Raw genomic sequence first — 21063 nt, forward strand, 5'->3', positions numbered from 1 at the left:
TATTGATTACATTAATAAGCAATTTGTAAAGGGGAGGAACAGTGAAGTAATAAATATTGCTCAAGGTTCTGAATTATTTAGAATTACATGGAAAAAAATCTGTTATCAATTGCAGTGGAATAAAATGTCATATGGAAAGGAATGCCCCCAGAATGAAAACAACTATTGTTATGCATTTAGTGTTTTACTTTAAAATGGTTATTGCTACTTGGGAAACAGATCGTGGAGCTATTGAGAATACAGTGAGAGGATTAAGCAGAGGCACAGCATTGTCTGAAAGTATGATGTTTATGAATTCTGAAGATAAAATAGGGACTTTATTTTTGTGTAAACTCATTCTCTGTCGGCATCATAAAGGCTATGTTGTGGTCCTTCCGTGACTAAGTGTTTTCTTAAACTTTTAAAACTTGTACACCTGCACACACATATATTGTATATTCCCAGTATGTGTACACATACTGAGAAGGGAAACAAGAATGATCACAGGACAGGATTCTTCTGCTCAGGAAAAGTAAGGTCATTAAAAGCAGGAACAGCTTAGAGAAGGTTAAAAAATACTATTCCTTGATCTCAAAACATTCATAACCTGACTAATGTGATACCAGAGGTAAAAAAATGAAATTACTAGGCAGCAGAAGCCAGATTTTTTTTTTCCACACAAATTATGGTTAATTTATAAAACTTATTGCCATGAGGATATTTTATATAATAACAGATAAACTGATAGAATAGTAGTATTTGGCTGTTTAGTAGGAGGTTAGTACTCAAGGATATCCTTGGTCTAGAAGTGGTGGGGAGGTAAAGATACAACAGGGAAAACATCTGCTACTGGACAAGATGGAGTTCTAATTTGATTCCAGAATAGCTGATTTTATTTAGCACTGGAGGAGATACAAGTGAAGTTATGCGTAAATTAGTATTTGTTTTCAGCTTTCTGTACTGTTCGTAAGAATGGGGGATAGAGAGAGGATAGTCTGGTCTTTTTAATTACAACTCAAAATGCAGTCCAGAATTCTGACTCTGGGACTTTTTTTTTTTACATACGGTCAGTTGTATCAACAAGCATGCTTAGCTATCTCAATAGTTCTCTTTGTGGTCTTAAATTCTGGAGACAATTAAAGATCTAAGTAGTGAGGTTTTGTGCTGGATCTTTCTTGGAACATTCTTTCAAGCTCTAGAGAATACTTGCTTTCACTTCAGTCCCACTTTTATTTATAAATGCAAGTTGTAATTTATCCTGCCCTGTGATGCTCACTCTTTAGAAGTGATGGTCTGTCTCTCTGCAACAATTAGAAGTTCAGATATATTCAATCCTTACTTTCCTTTAAAATACACACTGTACTTCTTGAAAGCACCAGATCTAGAAAATGAACCTTGCTTTCTTCACTGAGAACAAATCTGTCATATTAATCTGAGAAGTCCTGACTGCAAAGTCATTCTGTGGAAGCAGTGCTTGGCATCCTACCTGTTCAGTGTTTTTAGCTATGGAATTTGCAGCAGGATTCTCTACAGATACGTGAGCCAGTGTGTTAAGCTTCCGCTTTTCTATGTCACGTTGCTAGTCCATAACGTGCTGTCGTGGTTCAAGCCCAGCCGGCAACTCGGAACCACGCAACCGCTCGCTCACTCCGCTCCTCCTCCCTGCCCCCCGCCTTCTTTCCTCCCCCGGCTCCCGGAGGGATGGGGAGGAGAATTGGAGGAATGTAACTCCCAGGGGTTGAGATAACAGCACTCCAGTAACTAAGGTATAATACAAACCACTACTGCTACCAATAATAATGATAAGAGGAACAACCAGGGGCGATAAGAGGAACAACAAGGGGAGAGGACACAAACCGCTCACCACCCGCCGACCGATACCCAGCCCGACCCGAGCAGCGATCTGGGCCTTCCGGGTGACTCCCCCCCAGTTTCTATACTGGGCATGACGTGCTGTGGTATGGAATACCCCTTTGGCCAGTTTGGGTCAGGTGTCCTGTCTCTGCTTTCTCCTGGCTTCCCCTCCTCCCTGGCAGAGCATGAGACTGAGAAAGTCCTTGGTCAGAGTGAACATTACTGAGCAACAGCCAAAAACATCGGTGTTATCAGTGTTGTTCCCAGGCTGAAAGTCAAAAACACAGCACTGCACCAGCTACTAAGAAGGAGAAAAAATGGCTGCTGTAGCTGAACCCAGGACATGTGCTAATATAATATGCAATTATTAGTAGTGTACCAAGTTGTCTCATTGTATGAAACTTTTTGAGTGGATAAAGTTTGACAGGTAGATTTGAGGCAAGCTCTGGAGCAAGAAAGGTAGAAAAGTGTAAAGAATTTGATCCTTGTGAGAGTCTGGGAGCCTTGTCCTTCCAGAATGCCAGTGAACTCCACGTCTGTCAGTGTTCAGCAGTCAGTATCTCTGACTTGTATTGCGTGAGTTGGGCAAGCATATAATCACTTGTGAGTCATGCATTCACAATGTCAGCTATGTTTTAATTGGTGAAACTTACTTATAAAACACCTAGAACCCAAGAGGAATTACTACTGGGCTGTGAAAGCACAGAGGCCAGTAGCTGTGATTTAAACAGTCTCACTCCTGCTAGTGTTTCTGCACATTTCTGTATCTGTGATTACCTGGAGTTCGATTCCTGTGTCAGAGGACTTACGTTACTGATGGACTAATAGGATGTTGATTGAGAAGGAGAGAGAATGCTTAAAACTGAGATGTTGATTTGTGTGGTTTTGGTTTTTTTTAAACCATAATCTCTGCTTCATCATACAGTCTTTTAGAATTCAATTACATCATATACATGTAGAATACGTACATTATGTCAGTCAGACTCAGAACAGTGAGACCACAAATGGAAAATCCTATCAATTACCATACCAAAACTGTGGTTTCTAGTCTCTCAGGCTGTCCTTTGCCACATGCTTGTGAAAAGGGGTATGTGGAGCTGCTTGGAGCCATGCCTAACTTAAGCAGAGCATGCTGCTGGTTCTGAAGCTATCCTGGTGACTCTTCGTAGTTCCGTATTTTTCTGCTTAAATCCTTGACTCTGAATATCAAACCATGTTTCTAGATCTGAAGGTCCTTGATTTAGTTTCTGCTAAGAGTGCCAATATTTGGGTAGGCACTGCTGAGCAGCCCAGAATAGGATCCAAAACCCCTGGTGTGCTTTCCACCCACTATCATTCAGACAGTATAAATGTCAGTGGTTTCCTCTGTAGGCTGGTCCTCTTAGTGGATGACTTAGGAAGTCTTACCCATTTTTTAAGCTGTAAACTTTGATATTGATAGCGATGCTGATGTAGCAACGGTTTTCTGTGTTTGTTTACAACACAGCAAATACAGCAAGGAAAGCCATACTCGAGCTTTTTTCTCTGAAAGTAGATTTATCTAACCAACTCAGGTTAGTACGTATCTTCCTATTTATTGTACTGGTGTGGAAAGTCCTCTAAACCCACAGAAATTTTGGTTGCCATGTCAGTTGGAAAGAGTCTGTGAATTAAGTGTTTGGGTCCCCTTTGTCCTGGCTTTCTACAGTATCTTGCCTAGTTTGTGCTATAGGTAGCTAGTTTTAGGAATGCCAGAGACAATGGCTATTCTGCTCCTTACTAATCCAAGCCTAGTCAAAACAGAAAGAAGGCTTTTCAAGAAAATGGTGGCTGTATTTTCCTACAACTAAGTTAAGGTTGAAAGGAAAATTTATCTTTTGAGATACTTTGCTCCAGTCATATATTCTAATGGCTAAAGCAACACCATTCATGGAAACGAAACCATGGAACAGAAGCTGTGTTGTGTCTTCAGGATATTGCTTTTTAGGTGAAAGCTCCAAATACAGCGCTGAGGGACCAGTAAACTATGTGTACTCACCAGTAGCCTGCCGACTGTTGCTCTGCATATTTCAGAAGTTGGGTTGTTTTTTTTTAAGATTACAATATCTTTGGGTCTTAAATCCAAACCCTGTAGGACAGTTTGATATCATTTGCCTAATGATTTCTCCAGAAGAAATATGTGTGTTGATGTAAGAAGCAAAGGATATATTACTTTAATGATTTTTTAGTTTATTCTGTGAATTCTACCCATAATGTTTTTGAAACATTTACAAGCGATAATGATTTAGGAATAATAGTGGTGTCTTTGGTAAACTAACTATCTCAGGAAGGTAGATGATTCAAATTCTTTAAACTTTTGGAGGCCTTGCAAACTCAAACAGCAAGAATAAGACTAACACAGTCTCTACTAACCCAGATTAACTAGCATGGGGTGGAAGGTTTACCAGAGCAATCCATTCTTCTCACTCTTACCTTACAAAATCCAAATTTTTGTTTATTGATGCACAGGGACTCTAGCTAAGAAATCAGTTTAAGTCTGATGTAAAGTGATATATTACTCAGGCACTCATTTGGCTTATAGAACTCCCCTACACAGTATTAGAGAAGTTGGAAGGTTTTCAAAATATAAATAAATAAATATTTATGGGAATAGTAAAAATTTATTCTACCTAATTATGTAGGACAAAAGGACAATTAAATCTCATGGGCATTATTTCAGCTATTGGATTGGTAGTTTCTTTAGATGCAGGGTGAATAATGTTCCTTGTCTAACAAGCCCTGTGAAGGTATTTTTCTGCTTGATTGGGAGTCTAAAGACGCACACTGCGTGAAGTAGGCATCAAGAGAAGAGATCCAGAGGAGCCCCAAAAGCAGTTCCCAGACAAGAGATGGCAGCCAGAGTCATCCAATGTTCCATTTCGTGACAGGAGGGCATATGCCATTGTGTGCCAGGGGGACCTGGCAAGATGTCTCCAGTTTCATCCACAGCCACGGGCTTGTTGGGTTACCCTTGTCTGTGAGTCCTACTCGAATGGCTTGCGGCCTGTGTGCAGATCAGGATCTGGCATTTGGTTTTGCTTGGCTTAGATTTGTGATCCAAACAGAAGGTCTTAAGATACACATTCTTGCAAAAAGCCTGAAACTTCTTTCATGGTGATAGCAAATCCTACCCTTTTGGTCTTAGAATCGTAGAATGGTTTGGGTTGGAAAGGACCGTAAGATATCTAGTTCCAACCCCCCTGCCATAGGCACGGACGTCACACACTAGACCATGTCACCCAAGGCTCTGTCCAACCTGGCCTTGAACACTGCCAGGGATGGAGCATTTACCACTTCTTTGGGCAACCCGTTCCAGTGCCTCACCACCCTCACTGTAAAGAACTTCTTCCTTATATCTAACCTGGACTTCCCCTGTTTCAGTTTAAACCCATTACCCCTTGTTCTATCACTACACTCCCGGGCACAAGCTGGCTCATGTTCAGTTGGCTGTTGACTATCCTTGTAACTTAGCTTTTGGCCTATATTCAAAGCAAAATGAATTCAAATATCTGTAGTACTCTTTTTCCTTCTGTTTTAAAGATAAACACATGACTCTCTCTCTACTGCTGTCCCTCCATCAATTCTGGAGTTGTTTGTAAATGCACTTGATCCAGAAGTTTCCATATAAAAAAAAATGATTAAAAAACTTTGCAGCTGTATAGAGCCTGTAGTCCAAAAAAAAAAAAAAATAATTTTAGATACTACATTTACAACTACATTGTAAGAAAGGTAGTTTTGTCTGTTGTTTGTCTGATGCCCTGTTTTTCCACCTAAGCATAAAGATTTATATAAACAGTATAATCGAAATTGGAGTTAACATGTTTTACCTGATACCTTCTTTGCAGGAAATCTAATTTTCTTCAATGGAGTGTTTGGTGGTTTTGACCTGCCCCCAAAAACCTAACTCATAGAAGTGGTATTTAAGTAATGTTCCAGAAACTGTGTGGGGTAGCTTGCATGGGACAGCCTGCTCAGCTGCTCTTTGTCTTCTCTTTCAATCTGTAAATAGAAGATGTCTTTTCATAGAGATAGCAATGTGGCAATGGTAAACAAGATTTCTTCAAATAATACTCTACAGTTTCTACAAATAGTACTTCTATTGGTGTCACATAGGCCACGATAAGGCTGTGTGTCAAAAGCCTTGGTTTAATTTGGGTAAAAGTGTGTAAGTATTATCCAGAGCCAGTTTGTAGAACTCTCTGCTACAAAGCATTTCTAGAAAATAGACTTTCACAATGGAAAGAATTGCATATTTATAGGGATTATCAAGATGCCCTTAGTTTAGTAGATAGAAAGAAAAAAAAAAAAGACGCTAAAGGCTATGTATCCAGAGCCCTTGCACTGGGGAGTAAGCTGTCTGTCAGCAAACAAGCTGTGAAGAAACTCATCTTTGGATAGGCAGCTTATACCATTGGAGGCTTTTTTTCCTCTTCAGTTTCTGAGAGACCGCTGCTCCAATCTGGTTTGATGGTTGCTATATTCCTAGAAGCATTGTCTCAGTATCTTGATAATAGACAAATAGAAGGAGATCTGTCTAGATAATGTACTTCTATTAGGCAAGTATCAGGTACTAAGGAAGCCTTAAATTATGTTTGAATTTTGTCGTAGGCAACTTGATCTTTATTGTGCTATATCAATTTGTTTGATGGGGAGAGTTCAGCTTCATTAAAAGGTCTGGATGTCTACTGCAGAGCTTGTGTTATTTTTCAGCCAACTTTCTAACTTCAGCAGTTTGGTTCCTTTGTTCCTCTCCCTGAAATCTATAAAGCGGTTGTATTTTGAAAACAGATGCACAAAAAAATCCCCAGCCCGCCAAAAAACCTCATACCCCTTGAATGTTCTTTCTATAATGAGTATTGTCTTACACAATATTCATGCACTAAAAATGATCCAAAAAAGCGCGTGGTGGAGTAGCAGAGGAGGGTGACTTCTAAGTGCTTTGTGTCCTTCTCTTTTACACTGCTTTGTTAATGAGCCTTTTCCACTCGAATACACAAATGTTGGAGGACGGAACCTAGATGGAGAGTGTCATTCTGTTACGGTGAAGCCTGTGTTGGGCTTGATTCACTGTTCCATTACAGGAGCAACTGTAGCATAACTTTTTGGTAATAACATGAGGAGCTGCAGAATCAGGACCTATATCAGTTGTAATACCATTTGCAAAAATTAGGAATATTCAATTTTTGTTTTTTCCCCATCTATTTTTTCTTTCCCTCTTAACAGGATCCACTCTGTGTAGCTATGAACTACAGCCATCAGAATACACTACAGACCCAGCGGCCGCCAAGTTATGTCCTAAATACCCTGTTCCAGAGAGGTAATATTAACATCTTGTCTGATTGGGGGTGGAGGGAGCAGAGATTTGTTTTGTTTGTGATAGTTCTTCAGAAAATAGGCAGCACAGATTTAATCTGACCGGTGGATGTTTTAGTGTATTACTGCCATATGTTTTTAAAAGATTATGAAAGCAACTCTTAAAGGAAAACCCAAAGTAGCCATTCATTACTGAGAGTATTCCGCTGATATCTTCAAGTTTTCTTTTATCTCATTTAACTGAGAGTTGCTGTGCTGAGTATCAACTGTTTTACTGCCTTTCACCCGGTAGCAAACAATGTCAGCAGTGCAGATCAGCGACAATTATGGTGCAATTTGGATCTTTGGGAGGAAACGGGATATGTTGACATGCAGCCCTCTGCTGTGTTCGCTTCTTATATCTCACCTCAGCCAATCAAATTCAGCAAATTGCTTCATTTTAATTCTTTCAGCCCTCAAATGACTAATATGAGGATGGCCAAGTACCAAAAAGAGGATTGTATTTGAATTTTATTGTTTAAAATATTATATTAGACTGGTGTTTGTGAAGTAGGGTAGAAAAGTTTGTAGGCCCAGAAACTCTGCTAGCTGTGCTGGCTGAACTGTGGAGATGACCACTGCTGAGAAAAGAAGTGATCTGTTTGATGTTGTGCATATCCTTCTGACAGTAATTCCACTCACTCAAGAGTAACCGTATTGTATTTTCTTAAAGTTTAGCTTCTTAAACATATTCAGTAGTGGGTTGTAACTGCAGAGTCTTTTCCTGTGCAGTTTTCTGTTATGTTTTTAATAAATGTTATAAATGTGTCAGTTCTAAAACCTGTGATTTTAAGTCTCTCTTGTATTCCTTCTAGCCTCTCTGGTGAATAATGTTTTTATATTGTAGTGACAATAAGTAGCAGCTGGAATATTAATTATTTTTTTTTTTACTTTTCTCCACAGCAGATTAATATTCCATGCAGCTAACCAGCTGTTAGAGCTGTAATATAAAAACAAATGAAAACTTCGGTGCCAGCTTGCATACTGAAAAGGCTTGTCAGTCTTAATTTTTGCCAGAATTATAGTGACTTTTCTCACTGTGTGTTCCTATGTTATTCAATCTGAATGAATATAGCTTAATAAGAAAACAGGATAGAACACTGTGTCAGAGCTCTAATGACACTATGTAAATTCCTTACAAAAGCTGCCTCAAGAGTTATTTTTTAAAAGCTATTTTGTAGGTGGAATATTTCCCTTTTTTATTTGCTATGAATAAAATGTACAATATGTTTTAATATTTTTGAGATTGAAAAGTCTGAGCTTAATGCCTTCAGACAAAAAAGGCCAACATTGTATCTGTAAACCACTCTGTTTTTCAGATTTTTATGGTTAAATTATTGGACTAAATTAGTGTAATTTGGAATGGAAATTGAGTCTTGTGGAGTCAGACAAAACCCAACTCTCTGTAGGCTGAGGCATTCAGGAAGAACTTGCCTAAGACTCCTGTTCTCAGATTTATCTGTCAGAGGTAGGAACCATCTGATTCCCATTAGGGCCATGGGATGGAGGTAGAGTATTTTGTGAGGACTGTTCCTTGTTGATTTCTGTTTGATCAGGCTTTTTCACACCCTTCATTTGAGGCTTCACCTTTCAGTGGACTCTGATCCTCCAGCTTCAAGCATCATGCCCAACTTCAACACAACAGCACAGTCTAGCAAAGCAGCCAGCCATACGTATTTCTTACAGGAACTGTAAGAAAGATACCTACTGTAAGAAAGAAGATACCTACTGCATCTCAGCCTCTGTAGAGCATGACTATTTAGAAGACCCTAAAGGAAAATGTCTCCAGCTTTTACCTGCAGCATTTTTCTATCAACCAGCTGTGCTGAGCTATGCCAAGAGGCTGCCCTGTATAAAGAGATTATAAAGAGCAGCTAGCAGTGACATTCCAACACAATCCCCACACACAGATTGCTGCAGATGCACAGGTGTAGTAGTGAGAGGAAGGAGCTCTTCTCTGAAATCTAGTACTTGAACAATCAGATGGGTCTCTTAACATCACTTGAATATTGCTTTAAAAATACAATTTTTAACACCATCATCTCCTGGCTTGAACTTTACTAACTCTTGTCCACTATTAAGCGTCATGTTGTTATTCTCAGAAACTTGTCATTCAATTTTAGTATGTAATACACTGTTATAATCAAGAGGCCGTATAAAATAGTGCAGGTCTATTATTATATTTTTCATTAAACAAGACACCTTACCTCACCTGCTCGTTTGGTCAGAACCACTGAAATAGCAGCAGTTCTCTAAAGGTGGGTTCTCAGCAGTCCCATTTATACAGGAAAGCTCGTAGGAATTACTAACCTCATTTTTTTAATTAATTATAGCAACGTTAGAAATTAATTACTGCACATGGACATAGGTAACTTAAAATGTGCAGTGAAATTGTTATAACTTAAGGGATATTAAATAAGTAATATAAACCATGCAAAAAACATGGTTTCCTCTTTTGGGATGTATTTTGAAACAGTATTTTAAACCCACTGGTTACCCTTTCTGAAATGGATAATTTCATATTTGGATGTAGGAATGATAGCCCTTTGCCTACTCCCAGCTTAAAATTTGAGACTTGTTACTGGTATTCACAACTTCTAAATGGTCTTGGCTTTGTGCAAAGTTGGAGCAGTTAACAATTAAATAAACCTCTCAAATTTCAGCCTGTTCCAGTATGACTGCATATCATGAACAGCAGTATGCTGCATATTCCAAAATAGGCTATGTTGTAAGAGGCTGAGAGGATACATGGACCACATTTTAAATAGGGCAGCCATCATTATGGGTTTAATTTGTTTTTTAACAACTGTGAATAATTCACAGTTACTTTGCTGTGCTTAACTGCTGTTTTCATTACTACCCAAAAGTATACTGTCAATATGAGCATCTCCCAATGCATTTACGTACTCAGCACAGTAAGTTTAAAACCATGTAATTTACAACCGTCAGTCACTTCAAACAAAAAACTAGGATATACTAATTATCTAGGTATGGCAGGTGATCATAAGTTCTCCCAAATTTTGGACAGAATAATTACACACTAATGCTTTTCAGCATGCTGTCTCTTTTCATTTTTTTTTTTTAACTTCCCCACAAAAAACAATGCATAAAAAGGGTGCATCTAAGGCAGCTGGTTTACTTACTATGTGCTTAGAATGACAGAGTTTCAGAAAGGCATGGGCTTAACAAACAGTTACTGAGTACAGAAAATTGCTGGTTTATAGGTCATTGCTGAATGGGGAAACTGCAAAAGATTACGTGCATTGCTGCTGCAGTCGACTGAAATCTTTTAAGTTAGGATGATTGGGCAGGTTGAAACAAATACAGAGGTTAGTAGAAAAGTCTGACTTAATACGAAAGGCATTTCTTTCACTGGATCGGATTACAGGAAGGAACATGTAATTCATGGACCGTGTCTGAAGTGTAATTGGGAAGATTGATCAAAAGATGTAATAGGCCACTTTGAGATCTGACATAGTTTATGAGGAAGAGAGGCAGTTACCTAATGGGAAGCATTTGGAAAACAAAATTACCCACTTTTCAAGGGAATTTTTTGCTCTTTTGCATCTTCCTCTGATGGAGTTGATAACAGGTTCCACTGAGCATTCTGCGAAGTTTAATTCACAGTGTTGGTATTTTTGGGGAGGATGCTTCCATGCTTATTGAGGAATAATTAAACAATATAGGCATCTTTTCATGTGTTGTAAAGAATGTAGTGCATAATTTTTATAAAGTTAATGAAAGAAAACCCTATGATTGTAGTTTTCAATACAAGCGCAAGTTTAGAATGGGAAAAACTAAGAATGGGGAAAAACTAAGAATAAATACATATGTTTTGCTTGGCAGCAGTTGTAAGTGCTGATGTGTTTTAGCATAGAATCTATGCTTGCAAGAAGGGTATTGTCATTCTGGGATTTCTTTTGCTACAAATATGGACTACTATTCTATTCTAACATGAGTGAAAGGCATTGTTTCAGCTGCTGGTTCAACACCTGATACTTGAATGAGAGATGTTTAAGTGGAAATAGGAACATGTATTTTCTGAGCATTGCCATTTAAAGGTGGGAGGGTAATAATTTGCTATTGGACTGTGCACGCCAGCCTCTCAGGGTCACTTGTAAGAACTGCATCACTTCCCATTATGATCATCCTCATTCCAGCAGCACTTGTGCATTCAACACATGGTTTCTGGTTATGATGTTATGAGGGTGGAGTGGTTGCATCTGTTCACCTTTCATTTGTGTGTTGATGTGGCATTTATATTAAGTAGGAGTAATTTTTTTTTCTGATTTTTTTTTCTTGTGTCACCAGTGCACCTATTCCATTCTTCCATCGCTGTGCTCCTGTGAACATTTCCTGCTATGCCAAGTTTGCAGAGGCCCTGATCACCTTTGTCAGTGACAGTAGTGTCTTACACAGGCTGATTAGTGGAGTTATGACCAGCAAAGAGATTATAATGGGACTTTGCTTGTTATCACTAGGTAATTGTTTTTCTCATTACTAGCTATTTCTTAGTACTGCGTTAGGAGATTGTTAACACCCTCTGCCCACAATACGAGAAAACAACATGGATTATAGCAATAAGCCCTTAGAAAATGGTTCAGAATGCTTTTAAAAAAATTTATTTGACAGCTGTGTAACTTACTCAGAAGCAATCTATGTATACATTCCTGTTTTTTCTCCTCTTGCACTGATGATGAGATAGAGGATTTGTGGCTGTTAGTTAGCCAACAGTAGTTTTGGTACAGTTAGCAAAGCATCCCCATTATCCTAATTTTAATTATAGTATTCCCCTTTCCCATTTCTAATGCTTTTTTTCTGCCAACCCAAGTCCAAATAAACCCTTTCCAAATAAAAAGGACAGGGTGAGAAATGCAAAATAGCACTATTTTCTAGAATGTAGGTGTTTTAGTCTGTTTAATTTAACATACTTGCATAGGTATATGAGAACTTCTTTCGGGAAAACAAAAAACTTAAGTGCTCATTTGTTTTATTGTATGTTACCTCCTTCTTCCCCTTCTTCCAAAATGAAAAGCCTCAGGCTTTTGAAAATCTCAGCACTACAGAGGTTCTAACTCATTTCTACAGTTGCGAGATGCTTCTGGCCTATAGAATGACACATTGTACTAGACCAAAGTGCTGTTTTAAGTCTTACGAATTAAGGTGGAATGCTACTCACCCACATAAATTACTAATGACTTTATACTCCTAGTAAGTATAGTAGCCGTGTATATAAGCAGTGTGTGGTTTAGAAAGAAGCACTGCAAAGCTGTACCAGATAAAGAAACTCTTTGTTTTCAGTCTGCCTTTGTGGTAACAAAAAGAAAAATGGAAAAAAAACCCCAACCAAAAAATCCCCACAAATGGGGAAAAAAAAAAAAAAAGAAAAACGAAAGGATGCTAGATACCGTTTAAAAAAGAAAAACAACCAGGCAACCAAAAACAAAACAAAACAAAACAAAAAAAAAAAAACAAACCCAAAAAACCCAGAAACACTAAAGACCATTGAATATCTTTTCAACTATGACTGGAAAGCTGTTTATTCTTATATTTTGACAGCAGCAGTAATTGGTAGTAATGGTAGAAAGACTGTTCTGCATCTGAAAGCTAGCAGCTGGTTAGCAATGCTACTGTTCGGTTAGAGTCAGAAGTTAGTACAGACTTTTACATACAGTTAATTTTAAAAATATTTTTCATACCTTCACAGTTAAACAGAATTTATTTATTTATTTATTTATTTTTAAACAGTGGGTAGGATTGTGTGATTCAGAAAGCCAAGTTCCAGCCTAACTGCTGTACACAGATACATACATGCAGAAATATGTGTGTGTGCTTACGTACACCACTCACTAAATCTCAGTTGTCTGAGACTGTAGAGGGCTTTTTAACATGCAGTTCCTGAATGGCAGTGGAACTATATGAACAAAGCTTGTTAAAGAACTTATTTTGAATGTTGAAAATAAAGTTATAATTTTTTCATATTTTACTGGCACGACATTTTGAAATACACAGCATCACATTATCTGCACTTGTTTAACAAGTGTATCTGAGTGCAAATTCTGCTCTGGTCCTCAGGAGGTGTGCTTACATTACCAGACTTGGAGTACTATCACGTCTTGCTGTCTGTTTTGTCATTGTCTAAATACATCTCTGTTTGTATGTATGCATTATGTCTTGTATTTAATGTACCGTGTAAATGTATTTATGCAGTCTTTGTTTTAATCAACAGTATAAAAGCAGAAGTTGTAGAGGTGCCCAATATACTTAACTGTCTGTGCAGCGAGTTTCTAATCCTCAGAAATCTGTCTAAAAATTCTGCTGGGATGCAGTTATCTTAGTACAGTGGGAGAATTAGGAATTTCTGCTTGAAATAATTGCTCTGCTTATTTTATTTGTCTTTTTTTGCAGTGTTGTCCATGATTTTGATGGTTATTATCAGGTACATTTCAAGAGTACTTGTCTGGATTTTAACAGTTCTTGTCATTCTGGGATCACTTGGTAAGTCTTGTTGGTCTCCCGTTTTCTGAGTGCCCAATTCTAATCTTTGTGCTCCATGTCCTCAGGTCAGCTACAGTCCTGCACAGATCTCAGACCATGCATTACACTTCAGCTTTCCATTGAGTCGCTTGCAAGACATTAGAAAAGCCACCTCTGTATTTGCAGTCCTCTGCCAGAGAGTACATTGCTCCTTAGAGACTTGCTGCACAGCCTGCTTGGCTGGCAAGCTTCCTGTTGGCCTAGCTCACTATAGCCCACATAGGCAATATGAGATATTCCTAACAGCATTTGTAGCACAGCCCTAAACATTTCCTAGATCTTAACCTGCCTTCTGAACATATCAGGAATGCAACTAGTCTGGGTGTTTCTGATGGCATACCCACCCTCTGGGCATACTTAAGCATGCAGGAATCAAAGAGCAACTTATTATTTTTGCAGCCTCAGGGGATCTTGGGATGTAGATGTGTCCACACAACCCTGTCATGTTCATCAGTCTCTTCAGTCATCTGAATAGCTCTGTAGGTGTGTCTGAGACCTGTTCCTCAGGAGAGGAAGCAAAGATGCTTTTTTAGCATTTCTAATAAAATCCTTGTATTTCTGTATGACTTGGAAAGTCCTGCGTGACCTAAGTCATGCATGAAATGCAACCAGCTGTGCCGTCTTGGGAATGGCTAAAGACTGACTCATCCAAAATGATATAACTTGCATGAAAATAGCCTTACTTTATCACATTAACTTTTGCATTTTTAAAACTAGAGCTTTCTATTCTTGATACTCAGTAGCTAAGCCAAAATGTTTGGGCAGATAACTGTAGGGAAGGAACGAAAATAGAATAATCATATTAGGAAGCACTAGCAATTTAATTCTTGCAATTATGACTGCAAGGAATGGGGGGAAAAAACCAAAATCAGACCATCTATATTTTTTCAGGATCACTTGGGTTTTTTCTGCTTAATGGTCTTAGGATCTGTGACCACAGAAAGTTAAAGAAAGAAATAGATTTTTTTTATTTTTTTCATTCTCTTTAGAAGCTTTGAGTGAAAGAGTTGATTAACTTATTGCCATCTGTTATTCTGTTCTAAAAAATCACATCCATTACACAAATTGAATAAGAACATGCCAGCTGTGAGACATACCACTTATTTTGTATTCTCTGTTTGCTTAGGAGATGCCAAAAGAGCATCCTCCATTTTAGACCTGAACAGAGTACCTTTAGCAATGACTTGTGATGTCTAGATAAGCTTATGCGCCTGAGTCAGAAATAACAACAGAACAAAGAAGAATACTCAAAAGAGAAAAAAAAAATATATCAGAGGGGAGAGCTTATCTCCCTGAGGGGCTGGAGTCCTCTATTTAAGAAATATTCTACCATGGACAGGTAGCTAGAATAGGAGAATTATATTCTGGCCACAAGGTTTAGGATTTTGTAACAGGGGCTAGGAGAAAATTATACTGGCTTCCTGTGCCTTTCATTGATGTTTGTTCCAGTGCCCAAAAGACATTGCCTGATGAAGAGGTAGGTAAGTGTCAGTAGTCGAAGGTGCCGTTTTCAGCATCAGGGCTATTCCTTCTTTTCTTGATTAGTCTTCACAGGAGCTGTAGACTCCTCCTTTTGTTCCTTTCGTTATTTGCACCCTAATCCAAAGGCCCCTCTCTGTTTACATTCCTAAATTCTTACTCCCAATCTTACTATACCCGTATAAACATATATCCTACCATATAAATATTAGTTCTTATTTTTGTTCCTCTATTGTCTGTGTGATGGGAGGTGTGATCTTCATTGTTAAGGCTCCCCATGAAGTAGTTCTTTCATGCACTTCACCCTAAAACACAGAGCCAAAGAGCTGCAAGTCTCTTAAGTGGTCATAGTGGGGTGAGACTGGGAAAGGAGTATATCCACTTGAGAAGAGGCTAACAGAGGAGAACTAAGCACTTCTCCCTCCTTCAATGTTCCCGCTGGGTTAAGCGTCAGTGCCCCTGAATATTTTTTACCAGACTAGACTTAAAAAGAAGAAACTGTTTAGTTTCTTTGCTGCTAGGTGGTTTGACAGTGTCACACAGAAGGAGCATTTTTCATTTATTCTTTTATTTTTTTTCTCTAAAACATAGGTGGTACAGGAGTCCTGTGGTGGCTCTATGCTAAGGAACGAATATCTGCCAGTGCTGTTGAGACTCAAATAGCCAAAGACAATCTTCAGGCTCTCCTGATCTATGCCATTGCAGCTACAGTCTTCACGGTATGCTTTGCTAATGACTGTATTATTTTATTGTTCTGTATTCCTGGTCATCTCTTGTGTTTTTTGTTCAGGTGAAAGGTTTATGTTGCACACATTTTTTAAGAGCTTATTTCTACTTCAAGCTCTGTTGCAGTGGGTTTTTTGTTTGTTTGCTTTTTACTTCCAGGCATTGTTCTTTAATACCTGGTTTTGAGTCAGGAGAGATTTCCTAACCCTGCAGCTACTTTCCTCTACTGCAAAATGTCCACAGGGACTTCCAAGAATAGCTACAATATTGGACTCCCAATCCAATTTCACTTACAAGATTTTTCTTAGGTTCCCCATTCAAGGGTACTTAGTCATTTCAGTTTATTTGAAAGTCCTTTAACCATTCCTACTTCTGAAATTGGTTGTTCCCAAACTTTTTTCATTACCAGAAACATCACTGTGAACTGAAACACTAACCCTGGTTATTGAACCAGTTTATCTTCTTTAGGCCTTGCTGTTTGTTTCAGAGTCACTGACTTTACTACTAAAAGTTGACAATGTTTAACTAACTTATATGACAAGACCACCACACCATGCTCAAATATAAATGTTAAATTCTATTCTTAGTTAGATCTTGCTGAGTTCACTGGTTTGTAAAACAACTGAGGATAGAATCTGGTCTAATGTGATCAGCCTGAGGCTGATGATGATTCCAAATAGATAATTATGAGATTGGTATTCTGCAAAAGTATAAGTTGGAAAATAATTTATCACCAGAAGAAGCTGCTACAGGTTTTACATTTTGATCTTGCGATTCTATAGATAGAGCATGTGTTAATTTGCTGCATTTGAATATCCTAGCTGTGCAAAATGATAGCTTACTTATTTTTCAATTCTCTAAAATATGATTTTGAAACTTCTCCCTCTAGGTTATCTTGTTCTTGATAATGTTAATTATGCGTAAACGAGTAGCTCTCACCATTGCCTTGTTCCATGTGGCCGGCAAGGTCTTCATTCACCTGCCGCTGCTAGTCTTCCAGCCATTTTGGACATTCTTTGTGCTTATCCTCTTCTGGACATACTGGATCACAGTCCTGCTTTTCCTTGGTACTACAGGTAAGCAGCTACCAGGATTATTTTAAATAAATTCCACTTTATTTTTGTATGGTTTCAGACAGAGTTGGTTAAAAAGCATGTGTGAACCTCTAGGAAAAAAAACCCAAAAAACATACTGTGCTTCTGTTTTTGTCTGCTTCGATGACTTCAAAACACTTGTTTCAAGAAAGTTGTGTGTTTGAGTTTGCATTCCCAGTATGTCACTTTGTGCATTAGGATGACTTTTTGAGCTGATGCAAGTTGGCATGTTGCAAACCAGAAGACTCCATTAATAAGAAGAGTATAACAATTTTTTAAATAATTCCCTTCAGTTTTACATAAACAGGTTAAAACCAGCCTAATCTTGCAGCTGATCTCATAAGGTATTGTATTGTAGCCAGTACCTCATACAGATGAAGACATAGTAATGAAAGGACTGTTGCACACAATTACTAACTCACAAGATGTAAATATACTGGAAATACTTCTCAGTTACTCATAACTTATGTGTCCAGTATTATTCCCACATTTTCCAGGATTATTAGGGAGTTTTTCTGCTGTTTGTATTCTGAGAACCGCCACTCTACTCTCAATTTCTGCCTGCTGTGTAGAGCATAGAACATGAGAACTTTTTGTTCAGGGTCTGACAACTAAAATTATTCAATTCTTTAGGTCCTAATCTTAGTTACTTCAGCAGAGAAACCTAGCAACTGCTTTTCAAAATGGGAGATGACTTATTTTGCAGTAAATTGTAGGCAGTAGAGACCATCATTCATTACTAAAATCTTAAAATTTTTAAATTCATTGTTTACTGCCAATCCAATAGTATTAGTGTTTCAAGACACAGAGCTTTTTCAGGGTAAGACAAGCTAAGTACTTCTTTATTTCATAGCTGCTTAGCATGGGATGGAGGTAATAGAATTCACATGTTCTTGTTCTTATTACTGTTGAAATTTTTAATTTTCATTACGTGCTGTGCTATGTGCAGAAAATATTTGCCTCTGAAAGTGAGTTAAGTCTCAGTTCCATGCTTCACTCTGTGAGTTAAAGACCACTGCACAGGGACTAAATTTGTGGCAGAATTTCGGCTGATGTTCTATTTTACTGACAGAACTCTTCAATTTGCCTTGATTCTGCAAAGACTAATGTATGCCTTTAGCTTTATGTGCACTCAGTATCTTCACCGATACAGTTGAACAAAATCTTTGTGCAAATAGGGACAGATCTTTTCAATTCAAACCCGGAAAACTTAAAAAGTGTGCATTATCTGTGTATGAGAAGAAGCCTACACTTAGGAAGAGCTTGTTCATTAAGACTAAAATTATTTCAATAGTTCAGTTTATTCACAAGAAAATACTAATTTTTTTGTATAAGCGTAAAAGCATAGCTAGGAAGATTGAGAAGATGCTATCAATACTAACTTAAAACAGTGGTGCTCAAGGTAAGCATTTTACACACATGATGTTACTTTCAGTATTTTTCTGAATCTCATCAGCTGTTCACGTAACTGTTGTATAAGATGAAACATCTCAGTGTGGGTTAGCATACTGAAATGGAGCTTATCCTAGGAGGGTTCTAATATGTGCTATTAGTCTAGTGTATCATAGTGCTATTCAAATTAGACAGAGTCAATGGATTTCTGAATCATAGAATGGTTTGGGTTGGAAGGGACCTTAAAGCTCATCTAGTTCCAACCCTGCTGCTGTGGGCAGAGACGCCTTCCACTAGACCTTGTTGCTCAAAGCCCCATCCAACTTGGCCTTGAACACTGCCAGATGGGGCAGCCACAACTTCCCGGGGCAACTTATACCAGTGTCTCACCATCCTCACGGTAAAGGATTTCTTCCTTATATCTAACCTAAATCTACCTTTTTCCAGTTTAAAGCCATTCCACCTTGTCTTATCCCTACATGATGTTATAAAAAAATCCCTCTCCAGCTTTCTCATAAGCCCCCTTCAGTTATTGGAAGGCTGCTATAAGGTCTCCCTGGAGCCTTCTCCAGGCTCAACAACCCCAACTCTCTCAGCCTGTCTCAATAGGAGAAGTGCTTCTCTAATCGTCTTCACGGCCTCCTGTGGACTCACTCCAACAGGTCCACATCCTTCTTATGTTGGGGGCCCCAGAGCTAATACAGTACTGCAGGTGGGGTCTTATGACAGCAGAGAGGCAGGATCACCTCCTTTAACCATGCTTTGGTCATGCTTCTTTTGATGCAGCCCAGGATACGGTTGGTTGGGCTGCAAGTGCACACTGCCAGGTCATGTTGAGCTTCACACCAGCCAAGTCCTTCACACATCCCCAAGTCCTTCTCCTCAGGACTACTCTCAGCCAGTGTATGAAATCATATGTTTAGAATCTGTAAAGCTGCTCCTCATGTATGTGAATACCTTGAAAGGTACAAATACTGTTGAAATACATGCAGAAAGACCATAAGGGAAACAAAAAGTGATTGTTAATTTTGACATCTAGATGTAAGGACCTATGAAGTTTAATTTTGGTTCTCACTGTATGAATAATACCAACAGAGCAGCAGGCTGAAACTAAGAATGACTGAAGCAGGCTTTTATTGTGTTTATAATTTTTGCTATTTAATGGTGGTTAGTTATGGAAATCTTCACCATGTGGCTAAAAATTAAAAAAAGCATTGCAGGATTGTGTGTATGCTCAGAATACTCTTTTTAGTGCCTTTTTCAAATGCCATTACACTGATTGTCTCAAAAGCTCTATCTTCCTAATGAACAATCTTCCTAAATATGACATTTAGAGCTAATAGTGGAGCTGAATGGGTTCCGCTGTAGCCAGTTATGAACTGCTAATGCCATGTGCTTCCTTCTTTGTTGATGTAAGCACCGTTTCCTTTTTTACCCTCATTGATTTCTAGGTAGTCCTGTCCCAAATGAAGAAGGATTTGTTGAATTTCGAATGGTAGGTCCTTTGAAATACATGTGGTGGTACCACGTAGTGGGACTCATCTGGATCAGCGAGTTTATCCTAGCGTGTCAGCAGATGACAGTAGCAGGGGCTGTTGTAACATACTACTTTACAAGGTAAGGACAACTTAGCTCTACTGTGAGTAGCCTAGAAATTGATATAGCAGGAATAACAATAGACAGAGCTTTTGGGGAGCATACTTGTTTCTGTCCTGAAAATTGGGGAGCAATTGAATGGTATTGGCTGTTTTAAATTATGTCAAGTCATAAAATAATTTGGTCTGCTGGTTACAGATAGTATTCTTGATATTTAGGATTTGAAGTCTTGTTTACCTTGTAACCTGTGCACTTTGTATGGACATGGGTGGTTGTTTACAAAGCAGGATGCACCTGGAAGGTCATCTGTGATGCTCATAATTATTGCTGAGAAGCTCGATAGAGATTAAAAGAACATTGGAAGCAATTGATTATTATTTGAATTGCAAACCAGTGCCCTTTTAAATTTACAGTAATTCATTAATCTTTTGTACAGAAGATTACTTAAGGTCTTATTATATTCGTCATTTACATATAGATTCTGACAAGATCACGTACAAATAAAAAGTGATACAAAATAACGTGTGTTAAAAGTTCTACATTTCATTGCTTCATTTGGGTACTAAATTGTGTAGCAAGGCATATTTTATGCTGGCTGTTCTGCATGTATCTGCTAGCTGTTTCAGAAGACCATACTAATTATTAATCAATGGTTTTACCAAACTTCATGCACAAGGATTTTTCTTCACAGAGGTAAAAAACTAATTTTAGAATAGCAAATTTAGCTCTGGGGTTTTAGTCTCTAGTAAAGAAATTAAAAGATCTTATTTGAGTCACTTAGGACTGAAATTTTTCAGGAAAAAAAAAGTGGTATCTGACATTTTGTTATTATTTCATGAGAATAAATAGTACTTCAGTGATATGAAGTATTATGGAAAGACTTTTGGTAAAAAAGAAGCAAGTACATTAATACCTGTTTTGTAAAAGTATGTTTCAGTGAGCCTTCTCCACATAGCAGCCTAGATCTTCGTAGTTCATGTTACATTTCTTTAAAAAAAAAACAAAACAAACCAACCCAAACCCCCCCCCCCCCCCC

At 38.2% G+C, this 21063-nt stretch overlaps 1 protein-coding gene across 1 annotated transcript in view; it reads left to right on the top strand.

The window, feature by feature from the left end:
- Positions 1-21063, top strand: part of SLC44A1 (solute carrier family 44 (choline transporter), member 1) — a gene marked incomplete at its 5' end in the record, with an annotated part of 46206 nt that overhangs the window by 15045 nt on the left and 10098 nt on the right. The window contains 6 exons of the mRNA XM_010022224.1: positions 7075-7168; positions 11515-11684; positions 13612-13701; positions 15811-15938; positions 16835-17021; positions 19883-20048. Coding sequence (XP_010020526.1) covers positions 7075-7168; positions 11515-11684; positions 13612-13701; positions 15811-15938; positions 16835-17021; positions 19883-20048 — 835 coding nt within the window. The remainder of the gene's footprint in view (positions 1-7074; positions 7169-11514; positions 11685-13611; positions 13702-15810; positions 15939-16834; positions 17022-19882; positions 20049-21063) is intronic.

The sequence above is a fragment of the Nestor notabilis genome, unplaced genomic scaffold, assembly GCF_000696875.1.
Source record: "Nestor notabilis isolate BGI_N333 unplaced genomic scaffold, ASM69687v1 scaffold5729, whole genome shotgun sequence".
NCBI lineage: Eukaryota > Metazoa > Chordata > Aves > Psittaciformes > Psittacidae > Nestor > Nestor notabilis.